This window comes from Dama dama, chromosome 9 (assembly GCF_033118175.1).
Source record: "Dama dama isolate Ldn47 chromosome 9, ASM3311817v1, whole genome shotgun sequence".
Classification (NCBI taxonomy): domain Eukaryota; kingdom Metazoa; phylum Chordata; class Mammalia; order Artiodactyla; family Cervidae; genus Dama; species Dama dama.
The window spans coordinates 45484509-45506361 of record NC_083689.1 but is presented as its reverse complement, the minus strand read 5'-3'; the positions used below and the strand labels follow the sequence as shown (position 1 = coordinate 45506361).

At 36.3% G+C, this 21853-nt stretch overlaps 1 protein-coding gene across 1 annotated transcript; it reads left to right on the top strand.

The window, feature by feature from the left end:
- The first annotated feature begins 20182 nt into the window (after positions 1-20182).
- Positions 20183-21103, top strand: LOC133061370 (olfactory receptor 2M5-like). The gene has a single exon (XM_061149379.1). The coding sequence runs from the start codon at positions 20183-20185 to the stop codon at positions 21101-21103; it is 921 nt and encodes a 306-aa protein (XP_061005362.1).
- The last annotated feature ends 750 nt before the right edge of the window (positions 21104-21853 follow it).

The following is a 21853-nucleotide window of genomic DNA, read 5'->3' as shown; positions in this document are numbered from 1 at the left end:
AAGAATAAAGCTGGAGGAGTAACTTTTCCACACTTCAGACAATACTACAAAGAGATAGTAATCAAAAAAGCATGGTATTGGCAAAACAGACACATAGATCAGTGGAACAGAATAGCAAGCCCAGGAGTAAACACTCACACTTACAGTTATTCATTTTTTGGCCAAGGATGCAAGAATATACAATGAAGAAAAGACAGTGCATCAAGCAATGAGTGTTGGGAAAGCTGGGCAGCACAGGTAAATCAACAAAGTTTGAAAGTTCCTTCACACCATACACAAAAATAAGCTCAAAATGATGCAAAGACTTAAAAATAAGGCATGCCACCATAAAACTCCTAGAATAGAATATAGGGAAAACATTCTCTAACATAAATTGTAGCAATAATTTCTTAAGTCAATCTCCCAAGGCAAAAGAAACAAAAGCAAAAATAAACGGAACCTAATCAAATCTAAAAGCTTTTGCACAGCAAAGGAAACCATATATAAAATGAAGGATAATCTATGAGCTGGGAGGAAATATTTGTATATGATGCAGCTGACATGGATTTAATTTCCAAAATATACAAACAACTATTACAATTCAATGTCAAATAAACAAACAATCCAATTGAAAAATGGGTAGAAAACTGAAGCAAAGAGAATATTTCTTCAAAGAAGGCATACATATGGCCAAAAAAAACCACACATGAAAAGGAGCTCAAAGTTACTAATTATTAGAGAAATGCAAATCAAAACTACAATGCAGTATCAAATCACACCAGTTAGCCTGGCCATCATCAAAAAGTCTACAAATGATAAATGCTGGAGAAGGTGTGAAGAAAAGGGAATGCTCCTAGACTATTGGTGGGAATGTAAATTTGTACATCCACTATAGAGAACACTATGAAAATTCCTTAAAAACTAAAGATAGAATTATCATATGATTCAATAATTCCACCCCTGAGCATACATTCAGAAAACACAAAAGCTCTAATTTGAAACATACATGCACACCAATGTTCATTGCAGCACAATTTACAACAGCCACAACATAAAACAACTTAAATTTGCATTGATAGATGAATGGATAAAGAAGATACAGTACATATATACAAGGGAATATTACTCAGCCATTAAAAATTAAATATTGACATTTGCAGCAACATGGATTGATCTAGAGATTATCATACTAAGTGAAGTAATTCAGACATAGAAAGACAGATATCATATGATATCGCTTATATGTGAAATCTAAAAAACAATGATACAAATGAACTTATTTACAAAATAGAAACAGACTCACAGCCATAGAAAACAAACAGTTATCAAAGGGGAAGAAGAAAGACAGATAAATTAGAAGCTTGGGATTAACAGATAAACACTACTGTATACTAAATAGATAAACAACAAGATCCTACTGTATAGCCCAGAAAACAATATTTAATATCTTATAATAACCTATAATGGAAAAGAATATGAGAAAGAATATATATAATAATCACTTTGCTGCATACCAGAAAATAAAACAACACTGGAAATCAACTATACTTGAATAAAAAATTTAAATTGGAGAAAGATTTCCCCAGAATATAAAATATGCAAGGTATTTACATTGTGAAGTAATAACAAAAATTTTAAAATTAACCAAGTGAACACATAACTCCCTTCATTACAGAATGGGAGGGGAACAAAATGCATGATCATGTCAGTGGAGGTAGAAAATGATTTGACAACATTTAATATCTTTTCATGATTAAAAAAACACTCAATAAACTAGAATTAGAAAGAAACTACCTGAATATAATAAAGGCCGTATGTGAAAATCCCAGGGTGAACATCGTACACAATGGTGAGGCTAAACTTGTTTTTCTAAGATTAGGAACAAAACACTGACGTACATGCTCACCATTTTTTTCAACATAGTGATGAAAATCTGGACAGAGTAATTAGTCATAAATAAATAAACAAATGTATAGCTTTCAAATTGGGAAGGAAGAAGTAAACTCATCTCCATTCATGCCTAGAGACATTCCTTCAGCATTTGTTGTAAAGCTGGTTTGGTGGTGCTGAATTCTCTGAACTTTTGCTTGTCTTTAAAGTTTTTCATTTCTCCATCAAATGGGAGTCTTACTGGGTAGAGAATTCTTGGTTTTAGTTTTTTTCCCTTTCATCAGTTTAAATGTATCATGCTCATTCCTTCTGGCTTGCAGAGTTCCTGTTGAAAAATCAGGTGATAATCTTATGGCACTTCCATTATATGTTATTTGTCATTTTTCCGTTGATGCTTTAAATGTTTTATCTTTGTCTTTAATTTTCGTCAGTTTGAACACTATGTGTCTCAATGTGTTCCTCTTTTTGTTTATCCTGCCTAAGATTCTCTGTTCTTCATGGACTTGGTTGACTATCTCCCTCCCCATATTAAGGACATTTTCAGCTAGTATTTGTTCAAATATTTTCTCAGGTCCTCTCCCTCTCTTCTCCTTCCAGGACCCTGGTAATGGAAATGTTGGTGCATTTAATGTTGTCCCAGAGGTCTCTTAGGCTGTCTTCATTTATTATCCTTTTCATTTTTTTTTTTCTATATTCTGTTTTGCAGCACTGATTTCCACCATCCTGTTTTCCAGGTCACTTCTTCATTATTCTGCCTCAGTTATTCTGCTATTGGTTCCTTCCAGTGTATTGTTCATCTCTGTTTGTTTGTTTTATAGTTAGAGGATGAAACTAAACTAATTGAGAGGGTGAAAATTACAAAACATTGCTGAAAATTAAAAAATACTGTTGAAAGTATTCAGTTCAGTTCATTTCAGTCACTCAGTCATGTCTGACTCTTTGCAACCCCATGGACCACAGCAGGCCAGGCCTCCCTGTCCATCACCAACTCCTGAAGCTTGCTCAAATTCATGTCCATCGTGTCAGTGATGCCACCCAACCATCTCATCCTCTGTCATCCCCTTCTCCTCCTGCCAAGTATTAGGTTGGTGCAAAAATAATTGTGATTTTACATTGTTCAACATTGACATTTGACATTGGAAGACATTCTTAAATAGGTGTAGTTATGTTACACATCATTTTAATGTGCATTTCTCACTTTATGTTTCTTGCAAGTGACATTATTTGCTGTTTGTTGTTGTTGTTCAGTCACTCAGTTTTGTCTGACTCTTTGCAACCCCATGTACTGCAGCACACCAGGCTTCCCTCTCCTTCACTATCCCCCAGTTATTTTATATTTATTTTAGAATATAGAAATGATGGTAGACAAAAAGCAAATTCAAGAAACTTTCTTATTCAAGTTCAAAATAGGTTGCAAAGCAACGTCCAACATCAACAATGCATTTGATCCGGAAACTACTAATGGATGTACAGTGCAGCGGTTATTCAAAAAGTTTTGCAAAGGAGATGAGAGCCTTGAAAATGAGGATAGTAATGGCTGTCTTTGGAAGTTGACAATGACCAATTGAGAACAATTATCAAAGTCGATCCTATTACAACTACACAAGAAGTTGCCAAAGAACTCAATGTCAACCAATCTATAGTCATTTGATATTTGAAGCAAATTGGATAGGTGAAAAGGTTTGAAAAGTGGGTGCCTTGTGAGCTGACCGAAAATAAAAAACATCATCATTTTGAAATGTCATCTTCTCTTAATCTAGGCAGCAACAAAGAACCATTTCTTGATTGGATTGTGATGTGCAACAAAAAGTGGATTTTACACAACAACTGGCAACAACTAGCTCAGTGGCTGGACTGAGAAGCTCCAAAGCACTTCCCAAAGCCAAAATTGCACTAAAAAAAGGTCATGGTCACTGTTTGGTGGTCTACTGCCTGTCTGATCCACTACAGCTTTTCTGAATCCTGGCAAAACCATTATATCTGAGAAGTATTTTCAGCAAATCAATGAGATGCACTGAAAACTGCAATGCCTGCAGCTGGCATTGTTCCACAGAATGGGCCCAATTCTTCTCCATTACAATGCCCCACCATATGTTGCACAATCAACCCTTCAAAAGTTGAATGAATTGGGATAACAAAGCTTTGCGTCAAGCACCATATTCACCTGACCTCTCACCAACTGACTGCCAGTCCTTCAAGCATCTCAACTTTTGCAGGCAAAATGCTTCCACAACCAGCAGAAGGCAGAAAATACTTCCCAAGGATTTGTCAAATTGTGAAGCATAGATTTTTATGCTACAGGAATAAACAAACTTATTTCTCACTGGCAAAAAAGTGTTGAGTGTAACTGTTTCTATTTTGATTAGTAAAGATGTGTTTGAGCCTATTTATAGTGATTTTTAAAATTCATAGTCTGAAACCACAGTTACTTTTGTACCAATCTAGATAAATAATGACCCAAATAAAGGAAAGATATGCCATGTTTACAGATTGAAAGATTTAACATTGCTAAGATATCAAAACTATACAAAGTGATCTATGGATACAACACAATTTCTTTCAGAATCCCAATGGTATTTTTGAAGATTTTTTGAAAACCTATTCTAAAATTTATACGAAATGTCATGGGACACTCAATAGTCAAAATCTTAAAAAGGAGCAAACTTGGATGCCACACACTTTCTGATTTCAAGATATATTACAAAATTGTTGTTCAATCGCTAAGTCATGTCCGACCCTTTGCAACCCCATTCACTTGCTTCTCTTTTTGCTCTCCATCTTTCCCAGTATCAGGATCTATTTCCAATGAATTGGTTCTTCCCATCAGGTGGTCAAAGTATTGGAGCTTCAGCTTCAGCATCAGTCCTTTAAATGAATATTCAGAGTTGACTTTCTTTAAGATTGAGTGGCTTGATCTTGCTGTCCAAGGAACTCTCAAGAGTATTCTCCAGCACCACAGTTAGAAAGTATCAGATCTTTGGTACTCAGCCTTCTTTATGATCAAACTCTCACATCTATACATGACTACCAGAAAAACCATAGCTTTGACTCTACAGACCTTTGTCAACAAAGTGATGTATCTGATTTTTAATGCACTATGTTTGTCATAGCTTTTCTTCTAAGGAGCAAGTGTCTTTTAATGTTGTGGCAGCAGTCATTGTCCACAATGATTTTGGAGACAAGAAAATGAAATCTTACACTGTTTTTACTTTTCCCCCATCTATTTGCCTTGAAGTGATGGGACTGGATGCCATGATCTTAGTTTTTTGAATGTTCAGTTTTAAGCCAGCTTTTTCACTCTCCTCTTTCAACTTCATCAAGAGGCTCTTTAGTTCCTCTTCACTTTCTTCCATTAAAGTGGTGTCATATCCATATCTGAGATTGTTGATATTTTTCCCAGCAATCTTGATTCCAGCTTGTGAGTCATCCAGCCCAGTATTTTGTATGATGTACTCTGCATGTGAGTTAAATAAACAGGGTGACAATATACAGCTTTGACATACTCCTTTCCAAATTTTGAACTGGTCCATCGTTCAATGTCCAGTTCTAACTGTTGCTTCTTCGCCTGCATACAGATATCTCAGAGGTGACAAGAACACATAGAAGAACTGTACAAAAAACCTGGTAATGACCCAGATAACCATGATGTGATGGTGTGGTCACTGATCTAGAGCAAGACAATCTGGAGTGTGAAGTCAAGTAGTTCTTAGGAAGCACTGCTACTAACAAAACTAATGGAGGTAATGGAATTTTAGCTGAGCTAATTCAAATCTTAAGATGATGCTGTTAAAGGGTCATACTAGATGCTGGGAAAGATTGAAGGCAGGAGGAGAAGGGGACAACAGAGGATGAGGTGGTTGGATGGCAACAATGACTCAATGGACATGGGTTTGGGTGGACTCTGGGAGTTGGTGATGGACAGGGAGGCCAGGCATGCTGCAGTTCATGGGGTCACAGACTCGGACATGACTGAGCGACTGAACTGAACTGAACTAAATATGCCAGCAAATTTGGACAATCCAGCAGTGGCCACAGGACTGGAAAAGGTCAATTTTCATTCCAATCCCAAAGAAGGGCAATGCCAAAGAATGTTCAAATTGCTGTACAATTTCATCCATTTCACATGTTAGCAAGACTGTGCTCAAAATCCTTCAAGCTAGGCATCAGCAGTACACATGTGAACTGAGAACTTCCAGATGTTCAAGCTGGATTTAGAAAAGGCAGAGGAACCAGAGATCAAATGACCAACATCTTCTGGATCACAAGGGAATTCCAAAAAAAAATCTACTTCTGCTCCATATTACAAAGTTACAGAAATCAAAATATTGCAGTATTAAATACAGACAGACATGTATACCAATGGAATAGAATACTGTGCAACAAGCCCAGGCATTTTTGATCTTTGGCAAGGATGATAAGACCATTCAATAGATTTTTAAAAATCTATTCCGGTAATGGTGTGGGTAAAACTGGAAATCCACATTAAAAAAAAAATGCAGTTGAACTCTTATATTACACTATATACAATAATCAACTCAAAACAAGTTAAAGACCTAAATGTAACACTGAAAAAAAATATTAAAACTCTTAGAAAAACATATTGGAGCATCTTGATGACACTGGACTTGTCAAGGATATAATGGATGTGACACTAAAAGCAAGGAAACAAAAGGAAAAATAGAGAAATTGAACTACATTAACCTATACCTTTCCATGCCTCAGAAGAGAAAGCAACCAATGAAATGAGAGCATATATTTGCAAATCATATAACTGTTGCAACTCAACAATAATAAAAAACAAATAACTGAATTTAAAAGTAGCTAAAAGACTTGACTAGACTATTCTTCAAAAATGATGTACAAATCACATACAAGCATGTGAAAAAATGCTGAATATCATTAATCATTAAAGAAATGAAAATCAAAACCACAATGAGATATCATTTCACACCCATTAGGATCCTTACCAATACAAATGAAAACAAGAAAATCAGAAGTATTGATGAGGATGTGGAGAAACTGGAACACACGTGTATGGTGGTGAGATTGCAAGAAGGTCTAATTGCTATGTTAACAGTATTGTGGTTCCTCAAAAAATTGAAAATATGCCTACAATTTGTTGTTGTCCAATTGCAAAGTCATGTCTGACTCTTTGCGACTCCATGGACGGCAGCTCTTCCGTCCTCCACTATCTCCCAGAGTTGGCTCAAATTCATGTCCACTGAGTCAGTGATGCCATCCAAACATCTCATCCTCTGCCACCCCCTTCTTCTTTTCCATTCAGTCTTTCCCAGTATCAGAGTATTTTCCAATGAGTCAGCTCTTTGCATCAAGTGGCCAAAATGTTGGAGCTACAGCTTCAGCATCAGTCATTCCAATGTATATTCAGGGTTGATTTCCTTTAGGATTGACTGGTTTTATTTCTTTGCTGTCCAAGGGACTCTCAAGAGTCTTTTTCAACACCACAATTCGAAAGCATCAATTCTTTGGTACTCAGTCTTCTTTATGGTCCAACTCTCATGTCTGTACATGACTACTGGAAAAACCATAGCTTTGACTAGATGGACCTTGGTTGGCAAAGTAATGTCTCTGTTTTTTAATATGCTGTCTAGGTGGGTCATAGCTTTTCTTCCAAGGAGCAAGCATGGCTTTAATTTCATGGCTACAGTCACCATCTGCAGTGACTCTGGAGCCCCCCAAAATAAAGTCAGCCACTGTTTCCACTGTCTCCCCATCTATTTGCCATGAGGTGATGGGACCAGATGTCATGATCTTAGTTTTCTGAATGTTGAGCTTTAAGCCAACTTTTCCACTCACCTCTTTCACTTTCTTCAAGAGGCTCTTTAGTTCTTCTTCACTTTCTGCCATAAAGGTGGTGTCATCTGCATATCTGAGGTTATTGATATTTCTCCTGACAATCTTGATTCCAGCTTGTGCTTCATCCAGCCCAGCATTTCTCATGATGTACTCTGCATATAAGTTAAATAAGTAGGGTGACAATATACAGCCTTGACCTACTTCTTTTCCTATTTGGAACCAGTCTGTTGTTTCATGTCCAGTTCTAACTGTTGCTTCCTGACCTGCATACAGGTTTCTCAAGAGGCAGGTCAGGTGGTCTGGTATTCCCATCTCTTTCAGAATTTTCCACAGTTTATTGTGATCCACAGTCAAAGGCTTTGGCATAGTCAATAAAGCAGACATAGATGATTTTCTGGAACTCTCTTGCTTTTTCGATGATCCAGAGAATGTTGGCAATTTGATCTCTGGATCCTCTGCCTTTTCTAAAACCAGCTTGGACATCTGGAAGTTCCCGGTTCACATATTGCTGAAGCCTGGCTTGGAGAATTTTGAGCATTACTTTACTAGCATGTGAGATGAGTGCAATTGTGCAGTAGTTTGAGCATTCTTTGGCATTGCCTTTCTTTGGGATTGGACTGAAAACTGATCTTTTCCAGTCCTGTGGCCACTGCTGAGTTTTCCAAATTTGCTGACATAGTGAGTGCAGCCCTTTCACAGCTTCATCTTTTAGGATTTGAAATAGCTCAACTGGAATTCCATCACCTCCACTAGCTTTGTTTGTAGTGATGCTTCCTAAGGCCCATTTGACTTCACATTCCAGGATGTCTGGCTTATCATTGTTATTATGAGATCCTAAGTATGATCTCACTTATATGTAAAACTTGAGAAAGCCAAACACTTAGAAAGAGATTAGATTAGTAATTTCCAGGGATTGTGGAAAAAAGAGGCTTCCCTGGTAAAGAAGCTGGGAAAGAAACCGCCTGCAATGCAGGGGACTCTGGTTTGATCCCTGGGTTGGGAAGATCCCTTGGAGAAGGCATAGGCTACCACTTCAGTATTCTTGCCTGGAGAATTCCATGGATTGAGGAGCCTGGCACGCTAACATTCCATGCGGTCGCAAAGAGTCAGACACGACTGAGTAACTTTCAATGTGGGGAGGAGAAAAGGGGAAGTGCTGGCCCAAAGACTTCAAAGTTTCAGATAGGCAAAATATATAATTTCTGCAGACCTAATATATAATATAGGGTCTTTGACTAACAATGTTGTTATATACTTTAAATTTTATAAAAGTGCAAATATTATGCCAATTGCTCTTACCACGAAAGGACAGCCAACAAACTAAAAATGCAAGAAGGAAGAAACAATTGTAAATGATGGATAAACTTTATGACGTTGATAGTGATGATGATTTCATGGGTATATACTTTTCACCAAAACATAAGGTTGCAAACATCAAGTACCTACAGTACTGTGTATGTCAATAATACCTCAATAAAATACTTTGAAAAAAAAAAATGAATACTGCCAGTATTCCTCTGAACTTACAAAAATTTGTTGGATAAGTCAGTTATTACTATAAAATTTTCAGGGGCAACCATATATCTTGGTGTGTGCAGTCCTACTTTAAAATTAACTTTAAAATCCATTTTTAAATGTTATTCTAAATTTTATATATGTTTTCTTTCACATGTTTTCTTTTCACATAACATCATCATGATTTGAGGACTTGAGTCTGTTATTTATCATGTTTATTACTCTTAGGCATATCAGAGTACAAGTAATGTCTGTCCACTTTTTTTCCTAGAGCTAGTAAACAGGCGCAGAACAAGACCAATACAATAACATTTACCCTGCCATTGATCTTATGCAAGGCCTCCAAAGTCAGTAAAGATAGATTTTTCTCAGCCTTCCACCTATTAATATGTGTAAAATTTCCTTATTATCTAGCCTGTTTTAATTACCAGCATATTTTCTCTGTGCAATAATTTTGTCACTTTCTACTTTTTTGACCAATAAACAGTTTTAAACCAAGAAAAAAGAGAGAGAGACTAACAGTTTGCCAAGTACTGTGTACAATTTTACAGTCCCACTCAGCAGAACATGAGAGTCCAAGTCTTTCATGTCATCTTTGTATGGTCCACCTTTCTAATTTTAATTTTCCACTAGATGTGCGTTATTGGAATTCAATTATGATTTACATTTGTTGAGGTTATTAAATTTTTTATTATGGTAAAATATATACACAACATAAAATTTACCATTTTGAATATTTTTAATTGCATGATTCAGTGGCATTATGTATATTTATATTGCTCTGCAACCTTCACTGCCACCTAATTCCAGAAATATTTTCATCCTGCAAACTAAAACTCTGTATCCATGAAATAATAATGCTCCATTTCCCCTGCCCCTAGCCACTGGTAAGCATCATTCTACTTTCCAACTCTATAAATCATACTATTCTATGTACCTCACACAAGTGGGATCATACAGTATTTGTACTTTTGTAATTGATTTACTTCACATAGCATAATATCATCAAGGTTTATCTGACTTGTAGCATGGATCAGAATTTCTTCTTTTTAAGCTGAATAAACATCCCATTCAGCTATTCATGGTCACTTGCATTGCTGCTACCTTTTGGATATCATAAATAATCCTGCTTTGAACATAGGTGTATAAATATTTGTTTAAATTCTAATTTATATTTTCTTAATGACTACTTATATTGGTCCTCTTTTCATGTGCTTATTTATCATGGGTATATTCGTTGGTGTGGTATATGTTCATACCAGTTTCATATTTTTAATTAGGCTTTTGTTTTCTTATTGTTAAGGCTACAAAGCTCTTTATACAGTCCTATGTGATTTGTAAAGAGCAGAAGGTAAGTTTGATGAAGTTTGTTCTTTTATGTTTTAATCAGTTTGTTCTTTTATGGTTTTTGCTTTTGGTGTCATATCTACAAAATCCTCGCCCATCTCAATGTGAAAAATATTTTCTCCTGTGAATTCATCTAGAAGTATTATAGGTTTAGGTTTTACATTTAGAGATAATTTTAATATGGTTAATTTTGTATATTATTTGTAATAATAACAATGTAAATTATTTTCTATATAAATACCCAACTGTTGTAGCACCTTATCCAATGACTTCCCTTTGAGCTTTTGTTAAATTCATCTGTCTCCTTATGTCCAATCTGAATGCCTTTGTTCCCTTTTTTTGCTGGATTGCATTGCCAGTGCCTCCAGTACAATGCTGAATACAAGTGTCAGGAGCAGATAATCTTATTTCTGATCTTAGTGAGAAAGTAGTGTTTCTTTCATCATTATGTGTGATATTAGTTGTAGGTTTTTCACAAATTTCCATTATTAGTTTGAGGAAGTTCTCTTCTATTTTCAGCCTAGGGAGAGTGTTTTTTTTTTTTTTTTTTTAACTCAGAAATGGATGTTGGATTTTGTCAAATGCTTTGTGTGTCTACAGATAAAATCACGCTTGTCTTTCTTTCATATTAACTCTGTTGTTCATGATATATTTTCTTTTTTATATAGTGCTGGATGTGATTTTCTAAAGTTGTAGAAATTCTGTATCTATGTTCATGAGAGATATTAATCTACATATATAATTTTTATAATATCTTTGGTGTTGGTATCAGGATAAAACTAGGCTCATAGAATGCTTTAGGAACAAGTCCATCTTTTAAAATTTTCTGAAGGAGTTTATATAGAATTCATATAATTTCTTCATTAGTAATTTGTTAGAATTTAATAGTGATATTATCATGAACTAAATTTTTCTTAGCTGGAATATTTTTAACTAGAAATTTAGTTTCTTCACAATCAAAGGGCACAGAGTGACTAGATGGAAAAGACCCAACTAAATGCTGACTAAAAAGGTCACAATTCACTAAAGACAAATATAGGCTCAAAGTGAAGGGATGAAATAAGATATTTCATGCAAGTAGCAAACAAAATAATGTGGGAGTAGCCACACTTACATCAGACAAAACAGACTTCAAGCTGAAAACAGTAACAAGAGAGAAAGAAAGAAGATCACGGTATAGTCAATACACCAAGAAGATGCAACAATCATATACACACCCAACATCAGAGCACCTAAATATATTAAACAAATGCTACAGATCTAAAAGCAGAAATAGGCAACAATATACTAATAATCAACAATTATTGATTATTAATTGCTATTATTGATTATTATTATTAAAAGTGAACTTCAATAATCCACTTTTCAGAATAGGTAGGTCATCCTGATAGAAAATTAGTAGGAAAATATTGGAATTCAATCACAGTTTAGACCAAATGTATTTAACAGACCTTTATAGGACATTCCATCCAACAGCATCAGATTACACATTCTTCTAAGTACACCAGAATAAATCATATTCTAGGCCACAAAAAAAGCCTTAGCAAATTTTAGAAAACTGAAATCATACCAAGTATCTTTTCCAACAACAATGGTATGTAGGCAGAAATCAATAAGAAGAGAAAAGCTGGAAATTTTACAACATGGAAACTAAACAAATACTCTTGAACAAACCAATGGATCAAAAAAGAAATCAAATGAGAAAGTATAAAATATTATTAAATAAATGAAAATGGAAGCACAACACACCAAAAGCTTTGAGATGCTGCAAAAGCAATTCTTAGAAGGAAGTTTATCTATAAACGTATATATTAAGAAAAAATATATGTCAAATAAAAAAACCAAACTTTAGGCCTCAAGGAGCTAAAAAAAAAAAAACTAAGCCCAAATTTAGCAAAAGAGCAGAAAGAAAGATCAGAGCAGAAATAAATAATACAAAGATCAGAAAAATAATACAAAAGATCAATGAAGCTAAAAGCTGGCATAAAAAAAAGATTAAAAAAAGAAACTTTTAGCTAGACAATGAAGAAAAGGAAAATACCTAAAAAAAATAAAATCAAAAATAACAAAGGGAGATGTTACCTTTGATAACACAAAAATACAAATGATCCTGAGTCACCTATGAGCATTTATAGGCCAAGAAATTAAACAACTTATAAGAAACTTATAAATTTCCAGAAATGTACAATCTACCAAGACTGAATTAAGTAGAGATACAAAATCAGAACAAACCCCAGTAATGTGAAAGGAGACTGAATCAGTAATCAAAAACCTCCCAACACAGACAAGCCCAGAATCATATGCTTTCATTGGTTAACTCTACCAAAGCAGTAAAAACAATTAAAGTCAGTTCTTTCCAAACTTTTCCAAAAAACTGAATTGTAGGAAACTCTCAAACTCATTTTTCAATACCAGAGTTACCCTGAAATCAAAATCAAATATGATACTACAAAAAAGAAAATTATAAACCAATATCCCTGATGAATACAGGTGTAAAAATTCAGCAAAATACTAGTAAAACAAATTCAACAGCACATTAAAAGGATCACACTCAATGATCAAATACTATTGAACCCTGGGATTCAAGGATGGTTCAACAGAAACATATAAATAAATGTGATATACCACATTAATGAATGAAAGATAGAAATATTAGAATCATCTTAGTAGGTGCAGAAAATCATTTTACAAAATGCAACATATTTTTTTCACAGAAAAAATCTTCAACAATTTAGGTACAGAAAGAATATACCTCAGTATAATAAAGGCTATAAAACACAAATTCATAGCTAACATTATACTCAATGGTGAAAGTTTCAAAGTTTTTCCTTTAAGACCAGGAATAAGATAAATGTGCCTAATCTCACCAATTTTATTCAACATAGTACTGCAAGTCCTAGCCAGAGTAGTTACAAAAGATAAAGAAATAAAAGTCATCCAAATCAGAAAGACAGAAGTATTTGCAGGAGGTAGGATATACATTGAAAATCCTAAAGACTTAACCAAAAAACTCTTGTAATTAGTTAACAATTCAGTAAAGTTGCAAGATACAAGATCAACCGACAGAAATTCATTGCTAATATTTATAAACATTAACAGTAAAGCACTGGATAAAGAAACAAGGAAGACCATCCCATTCACAATAGAACACAAAAGGATATACTACTAGGAATAAATTTAAACAAAATGTGAATGATCTATACAACCAAAATGGCAAGAATTTGATAAAAGAAACTGAAGAAGACACAAACAAATGCAAAAATATCTTGTGCTCATGGGTTAGAAATATTAATATTATTAAAATATTCAGAGTACCCAGAGTCATCTATACATTCAAGAAGATCATAACTCAAAAAGACACATGTACCCAAATGTTCATTGCAGCACCATTTACAACAGCCAGGACATGGAAGAAATCTAGATGTCTAGCAATAGATGAATGGATAAAGAAGATGTGTTATACATAATATATATACAATGGAATATTACTCAGCCATGAAAAGGAATGAAATTGTCAGTTAAAGTGATATGAATGAACCTAGAGTCTGTCATACAGTGTGAAGTAAGTCAAAAAGAGAAAAATAAGTATCATATATTAATGTTTATATATGGAATCTAGAAAATGGTACTCATGAACCCACTTGCAGGGCAGGAATAGAGGCACAGATGAGAGAACAGACTTGTGGATACGGAGGCAGAAGGAGCGAGGGAGGCTTGAGGAAGATCTGAGAAGAATTGAGAAAGTAGCATTGACATGCATACACTACCATGTGTAAAATAGATAATAGCCCCGGGAGCTCAGCTTGGTGCGCTGTGATGACCTAGAGGGTGAAATGGGAGGATGGGAGGAGGCTCAAGAGGGAGGGATATACGTATGCATATGGCCAATTCACAATGCTGTACAGCGGAAACTAACACAATATTATAAAGCAACTATATTCCAATAAAGCACAAACAAAAAACAACTTGGCCCCTGGAAAAGGAAAAAAACATTCAATAGAATTTTTACAGAAATAGAAAAAAATAATCTTCAAAAAGGCACTGAACAACCAACGTTTCTGAGAAATGGCTCACCTCCTTGATTTCAAAGTTATGCTTCATAGCTATAGCAATAAAAATGGTATGATGTTAATATTAAAATAGATATATACACCATAAAGCAAAATAAAGAGCCCAAAATTAAACATATGCATAAACAGTCAATTATTTGACAAGGAAGCCAAGTTCCCTTATTTATGATGATAACACATTGTCTCAACCTCACATTGTCCTCTTGAGAACTGTATGAGGCAAGGTAAACAAAATTATTTATGTCAAATCTAAACTCCAGATACAACTTGCTATTTCAACTTCAAAGCAGAAACATGCAAAGCTCAGTAACACACTCCTCCCACCACTCCCATGCATAGCTCATTCTGATCAGAGACCAGAGCAGGCACCAGGGCAACAGAAGTGTCTACAGAGATCCAAGGAATCTGCTTGTACCGGGTCCTTTGGGAAAGGACGACATAGAAAGGGCAGAGAATGGTCCTTCATGTTACAGAGAAACAGAGAACTCCTGTTCCCAGCTCCCATAACTGGCTGAAATGAAAAATCCGGGGGAACTTCCTGAGCATAAGAAACCTACCTGCCTAACAATTTCTGGATTTTCCTGTATGGATGACAACAAAAAATAGTTCTGTCTGTTTGGCTGGATTAGCCCAGGAAAATGGTCAAAAGCAAAGAAATAAATATATTGTCAAACTGTGCAGTTATGGATTCAACTAGAAAATTATGGTGAGGAAAAAAGGAAAACGGTCTACTTTACGACATAACATTTACCTTGCTTGTATTTATCATGTGTCATAAGAAGTTTCATCTCGAATGATTCAGAGTCTATTCTTTTGATAAACCATTTCACAAATTCAAAGTTCCACATAGATTCAACAAATGTATTTTGTGAGTTGCCTGTTAAAACACTGCCTTTAAACCAGAAAATAGCTGTCTTCTTTTACCTAGTGATTGACTTGAAAGTGATATTAAAGAAATTTCACAGAAGTGATAAAATTTGGAATACTTAAGAAAATCTTCTCAGAAATAGCTGTGATTTGTGGGTTCCTCTAACCATGTAATGTTCTATAAAGGAAAGAATGTTCCATCTATCAAGATTAGTTAGTCAATAACCAATAAACAACAAAGCCCCTCTCTGTATACCATGGACATATTTTCTTCTAAACTATATTCCCTCTCCTTCAGCAACCATCAGAGTAATTAGAATTTGATTTTGCTCTTAAAGGGAAGGTGAAACGGAAGAAACAGTGTGTGATCCTTAGGAGTGGTCCTCTAGGGAAGCATAGAAAAGAAAATTAACAAGGTTGACAGTTAACTAAGAAAAGAAAGTAGAGAGGAATAGTGAGTGGAAGAGTAAAATTTTAAATGAGAGAAAGGGAGATGGAGATGCTTTTTGGAGACTAAGCGTGTGACTTTAAGTGGCAGGTGGACTTGAAGTCAATAGGTGTGTGGATAATGGAGAATAAATAGATGAAGAGAAGAGATGCTGATTCCATTGCATGCATGCATGAAAGGGTGCTAGGAATGTCCCCACACTCTGCATTTCTGCTAATTGGTTCCTGAGGCCAGAATGACTCCTTTAAAGGTCCGTGTCTTTGATTCTTGAATTTATTTCCTGTGGAACTCAGTGCATTCTCACAGAGGATAGCCTGTTAGATCACAGGGCATGCATTTAGCAGATCCTTTGCTAAAGATATTTAATCAGAGAAAGGGTGTCAGAACAAGAGGGCATAAGTCCTTCCAGGATAAAAAGAAAGTAATTCACCAACAAGGCAACGTTGGAAATGGGGCAGATCTTAAGATGAATGTCCCATGTAATATCATCAACCAAAGGATTCACTGGCATGTGAACTCACTGGCGATGCTAAGGGTGAGGACATTCTACCCGGAGTAATTAACTTGTTTACTACTTTGCTCAGGGCTGCCAACTGTGGAAATCAAAGGTCTGAATCTACACATGTGACAATATAAGGGTTAAGACCCAGAAAAAGAGAAGTTGCAGAGCAGGCTATGATGCCTAATAACTTAGGTTTATATCAAGTAGCATATTCAACCATAAAATGATTGATTTTTCTAATCTGGTTCATTTTGGACCACTTTGCAGTCCAACCAAAATGATTCATTTACCTAATGATTAAAAATAGAACAGTTATCAAAACAGTTAACCTGACAAGATATAGAAAATAACCCCAAATATATTGTCACATCTATTTGCAGATTTAAGGGTTAAATATGAATATCTTTTAAATGGGTGGGCTCAGGAAACTCAAAAAGGGGCTCTGTATCAACCTAGAAGGGTCAGATGGAGAGGGAGATGGGAGGGAGGTTCAAAAGGGAAGGCGTATATGTATACCTATGGCTGATTTATGTTGAGGTTTGACAGAAAACAACAAAATTCTATAAAGCAATTATCCTTCAATAAAAAAATAAATAAAATTTAAAAAAGGTTTTATGCATAAATGAAATTTATAAATTTATTCCCTGCGGAACTCAGTGTTCCATTTAATGTATAAAATTGAAATACATTAATATTAGGGTATGTTCTAGGTGGTAAAAATTTACACACAAACTATAACAAACTAATAATTTGGAAGTTAAAATTAGTTTTTTCAGAGCTTTCTAAACACTTTTTCACAATTCTTATCTATGAGAGTGAATTTTATGCTGATCTAGAGCATCATTGGTTGTTCTTTAAGGGTTCTAGAAGTAAAACAACTAATGTAGATAACTTTATTAAAAATCTTTTTATTTTATATTGAAGTATAGCTGATTAACAATATTGTAATAGTTTCAAATGGACAGCAAAGGGACTCAGCCATACATATACATGTAGCTATTTTCCTCCAAATTCCCCTTCCATCCAGTCTGCCACATAACATTGAGCAGAGTTCCATGTGCTATACAGTAGGTCCTTGTTGGTTGTCCATTTTATTTTTTAAATTGTTTAATTGGAGAAAAATTGCTTTATAATGTTGTGTGAATAGCTTATGAAATAATTTATGGTCAAGTCCTGATAGTCAAAAAAATCAAAGTAATAGTAGAGTTGGGTAAATTTCTTTCCTTGTTGGGCTTCCCTAGTGGCTCCGATGGTAAAAAAAAATCTTCCTGCAAGGCAGGAGATCTGGGTTTGATCACTGGGACATGAAGATACCCTGGAGAAGGGAATGGCTATCCACTCCAGTATTCTTGCCTAGAGAATTCCATGGACTGAGGAGCCTGGTGGGCTGCAGTCCATGAGGTCACAAAGGTCATGACTGTGAGACTAACACTGAGAGACTAACACTTACTTTTCACTTCCTTCCTGGTTAACTAGCTGGTCAATATGGAACTAACCATTTAACCCTTTCTGAACTGTAAATCCATCACTAAAATAACAGGGACAAAAAATTTACTGGGGATAAGAGTGAAGTAGATTTTTCTAAGACAAATTTTAACTTTAAAGGTCAAAGCTTCTGCAAGTATACAATCAACTTGAAGAATCTTTGATATAGGTAACCTCAATCCTGCCTGGCATGCTGCAATGCATGGGGTTGCAAAGAGTTGGACACAACTGGGTGCTGAACTAAACTGAACCTCAACCCCAATGATCCTTGCCTGCCAATATTCATACCCTTATGTATTCTGTCTTTAACAAAGGGCTGGGCCTTTTTACTCATTACTTCTGATATTAGGTTACAAAAAGACTGATTTCCATCCTGCTCTATCTTCCTTCTCCCCCCCCCCCCCCCCACTTTCTTGAAGGAAACTACCATAATGTGAGCTGTCCCATGGAAAGGCAAGGAACTGAGAGAGGCTCCCAGCCAATAGCCAGCAAGGATTTGAGGCCACTGGTCCAAAAGCCCAGGAGGGCTGCACTGAACCCTCCCAATGACACCTGAGTGGGCTTGGAAGCAGATCTTCCCCCAGTGGAAAATTCAGATGTGATTATAGCACCAGCTAGTACTTTGATTATAGTCTTGTCAGAGATCTTTAGGCAAGACATCAGCCAAACTTTACTCAGATTCTTATTGGAAGAACTGTAAGGTAATAAATTTTTGTTGTTTTATCTTGGGATAATTATTATGCAGCAATAGTAATTAGCAATTACTAATACAGGCTCCAAAAAAAGAAAGAGCCAAGAACTGGGATCATGGATAGGGGAATGAGGAACTTCTCTCCTGAGTGACTAGATTCAATAAGCACTGATAGAACAGGTCAAGTAAAGTGGTAAAGGAATGTAATACAGTATTCCTGCTTTGAACCGGCTTATAGGCCTTGTACAAACACAAAGTAACTTAGAAGTGACAGGGACTGGCAGCTGTTTACCAAACCTATTCCTGTTCTGTCTATTCACTAAGCTAGAAACACTTCCCAGCCTCCCCTGGAATGTGACTAGATCCAAACATTACGGGAGGCTCAGGCAGGGCAGTAGTTTCAGGCTTGATCCATTAACCTTTTCACATATTGCCTGCTACCTATTTGATACAGAGGAGCAAAACAACCTTAGAAATCAACATTGAAGGTGGTGAGCAATAAAAGCAGGAGCAGGTGAGCATGAGCCTCGGTCTGTGAAATGTCACTCAGAGGAGAGCCTTCTACCTATCAACAATGTCTATTTTGGGCTTCATCTGATGAGAAATACACTTCTATTATCTTAATAAGCCACTGAGATTTGGCAGATTATCTATTACATGAGCTAGCATTATACTATTAAATGTAGTACAGAACAATACAAGACTATATGTAATTAACATCCTTAATGAGGATTTGAAAGAGGTCTATAACTGAAAAATGCTGGGACATGATTTTTAGTCATTTCTCTTCAATGTTAAGTCGTGATATGACTTTGAAGCCCACTTTTCTGGGCTAGATAATATTTGAAACGGTTTCAAATGCCTTCCTTTCTAAATGCCTACCTTTGCAGAATGCTAAGTCTTAAATTTGATAGTTCAGGTCAAAGACTGTGTGAGGTTACCCTTAGCCATCATACAATTCCTCTAGCTTTTGAAAATGAAGCAATTTGCATCTCCACTGTACAGTGTATCATCTATACTCTTCCGTTATAACATCTTTCATCTATTTTTCATATGTACCTTTCATTGGTCTTCTTCTTCAATAAGGCTAAAGGTCTTTGGCATCAGAGATTATACTTTATTCATCCTTACATTCTAAGACTTAGCATAGTGTCTGGTACAGAGTAAGATGGAAAAACAAGTGATTGAGTGAGGGTGGAACAAATCATAAAATGTCTCGGGGACTGAGACAGCATAAACAGGAGAGGGGAAATACATCTCTGAGTAATGAGGTGGGAAGGAGGGGAGATGGTAGTATTGGAATTTGAGTTACTATGTACTAGATGTGGGTTAAACATTAATTATTCCAGGTGGTGGCAATTTGTTCCATGAGTAAAGGAAATAGGTGGGGACTTGAGAGAGCCTACCTAACCAAAAAATTGGTCAAATTGCTGTTATCTGCATAAGCATCCTAGCCTGTTGATGCTTTATATAAGGATTAAAAAGGAAAGATCTTGGAGGACAGAATCCAGTAAATCATGAGTTCTACAACTCTTTCCCCTAGGGTTGATTAATTCTAACAAGGCAGAGACATGGACAAAAGAAATGAGTCTTCAAATACAGATTTAATCCTCCTGGGCCTCTTCCCTGATATGAATCATGTCAACTTCCTTCTCTGTGTCATTCTCCTGATCTACACCATGGCTCTCACTTCAAACTCCATTCTAATCCTCCTAATCTGGGTGGATTCTCACCTCCACACACCCATGTACTTCCTGCTCAGCCAACTGGCTCTCATGGACATGACATTAATCTCTAGCATCGTACCCAAGATGGCAACTGACTTCTTCTTAGGGAAGAGAAACATATCACGCGTGGCCTGTGGGACTCAGATCTTCTTCGTCCTGACTGTAGGAATTGCTGAGTGCACCCTCATCACCCTCATGTCCTATGACCGATATGTTGCCATCTGCAACCCTCTGAGATACACCCTCATCATGAGCCAGAAAGTCTGTCTGCAGATGGCTGCCATCTCCTGGGCTGGGGGCGCCCTTATATCACTTGCACACACGGCCTATGCCATGCATTTCCCCATCTGTGGTTCCAGAGAGATTTCCCATTTCCTCTGTGAGATCATGTCCATGCTAAAATTGGCCTGTGATGATGTCTCCGCCTATGAGAAGGCTTTGGTAGTGACAAGCATTGTGGTGCTCCTCATCCCCTTGTCCCTCATCATGTCCTCTTATGCTCTCATATTCCTTGCTGTCCTCCACATGAAATCTCCAGAGGGAAGGGACAAAGCTCTAGCCACTTGCTTTTCCCACTTAACTGTAGTGTGCCTCTATTATGGCCCTGCCATGGTGGTCTACATGAAGCCTAGTTCCTACCATAATCCCAGACTGGACCAAGTCCTCTTTGTGCTTGACCCTATTCTCACTCCGTTGCTAAATCCTCTGATTTATAGTCTTAGAAACAAAGAAGTGTTGGGGGCCCTAAGGAAGGTTCTAACTTGATGATACAGAGTCAAACTAAAGGAAGAAGATATGCCCACTGTAATCACTAACTTTAATACAGTCTAAGCCTTCGATTGTGTGGATCACAATAAACTGTGGAAAATTCTGAAAGAGATGGGAATACCAGACCACCTGACCTGCCTCTTGAGAAACCTATATGCAGGTCAGGAAGCAATAGTTAGAACTGGACATGGAACAACAGACTGGTTCCAAATAGGAAAAGGAGTACGTCAAGGCTGTATATTGTCACCCTGCTTATTTAACTTATATGTAGAGTACATCATGAGAAATGCTGGGCTGGAGGAAGCACAAGCTGGAATCAAGATTGCCGGGAGAAATATCAATAACCTCAGATAAGCAGATGACACCATCCTTATGGCAGAAAGTGAAAAAGAACTAAAGAGCCTCTTGATGAAAGTGAAAGAAGAGAGCAAAAAAGTTGGCTTAAAGCTCAACATTCAGAAAACTAAGATCATGGCATCTGGTCCCATCACTTCATGGGAAATAAATCGGCAAACAGTGGAAACAGTGTTGGATTTTATTTTTCTGGGCTCCAAAATCTATGCAGATGGTGATTGCAGCCATGAAATTAAAAGATGCTTACTCCTTGGAAGGAAGGTTATGACCAACCTAGACAGCATATTAAAAAGCAGAGACATTACTTTGCCAACAAAGGTCTGTCTAGTCAAGGCTATGGTTTTTCCAGTGGTCATGTATGGATGTGAGAGTTGCACTGTGCAGAAAGCTGAG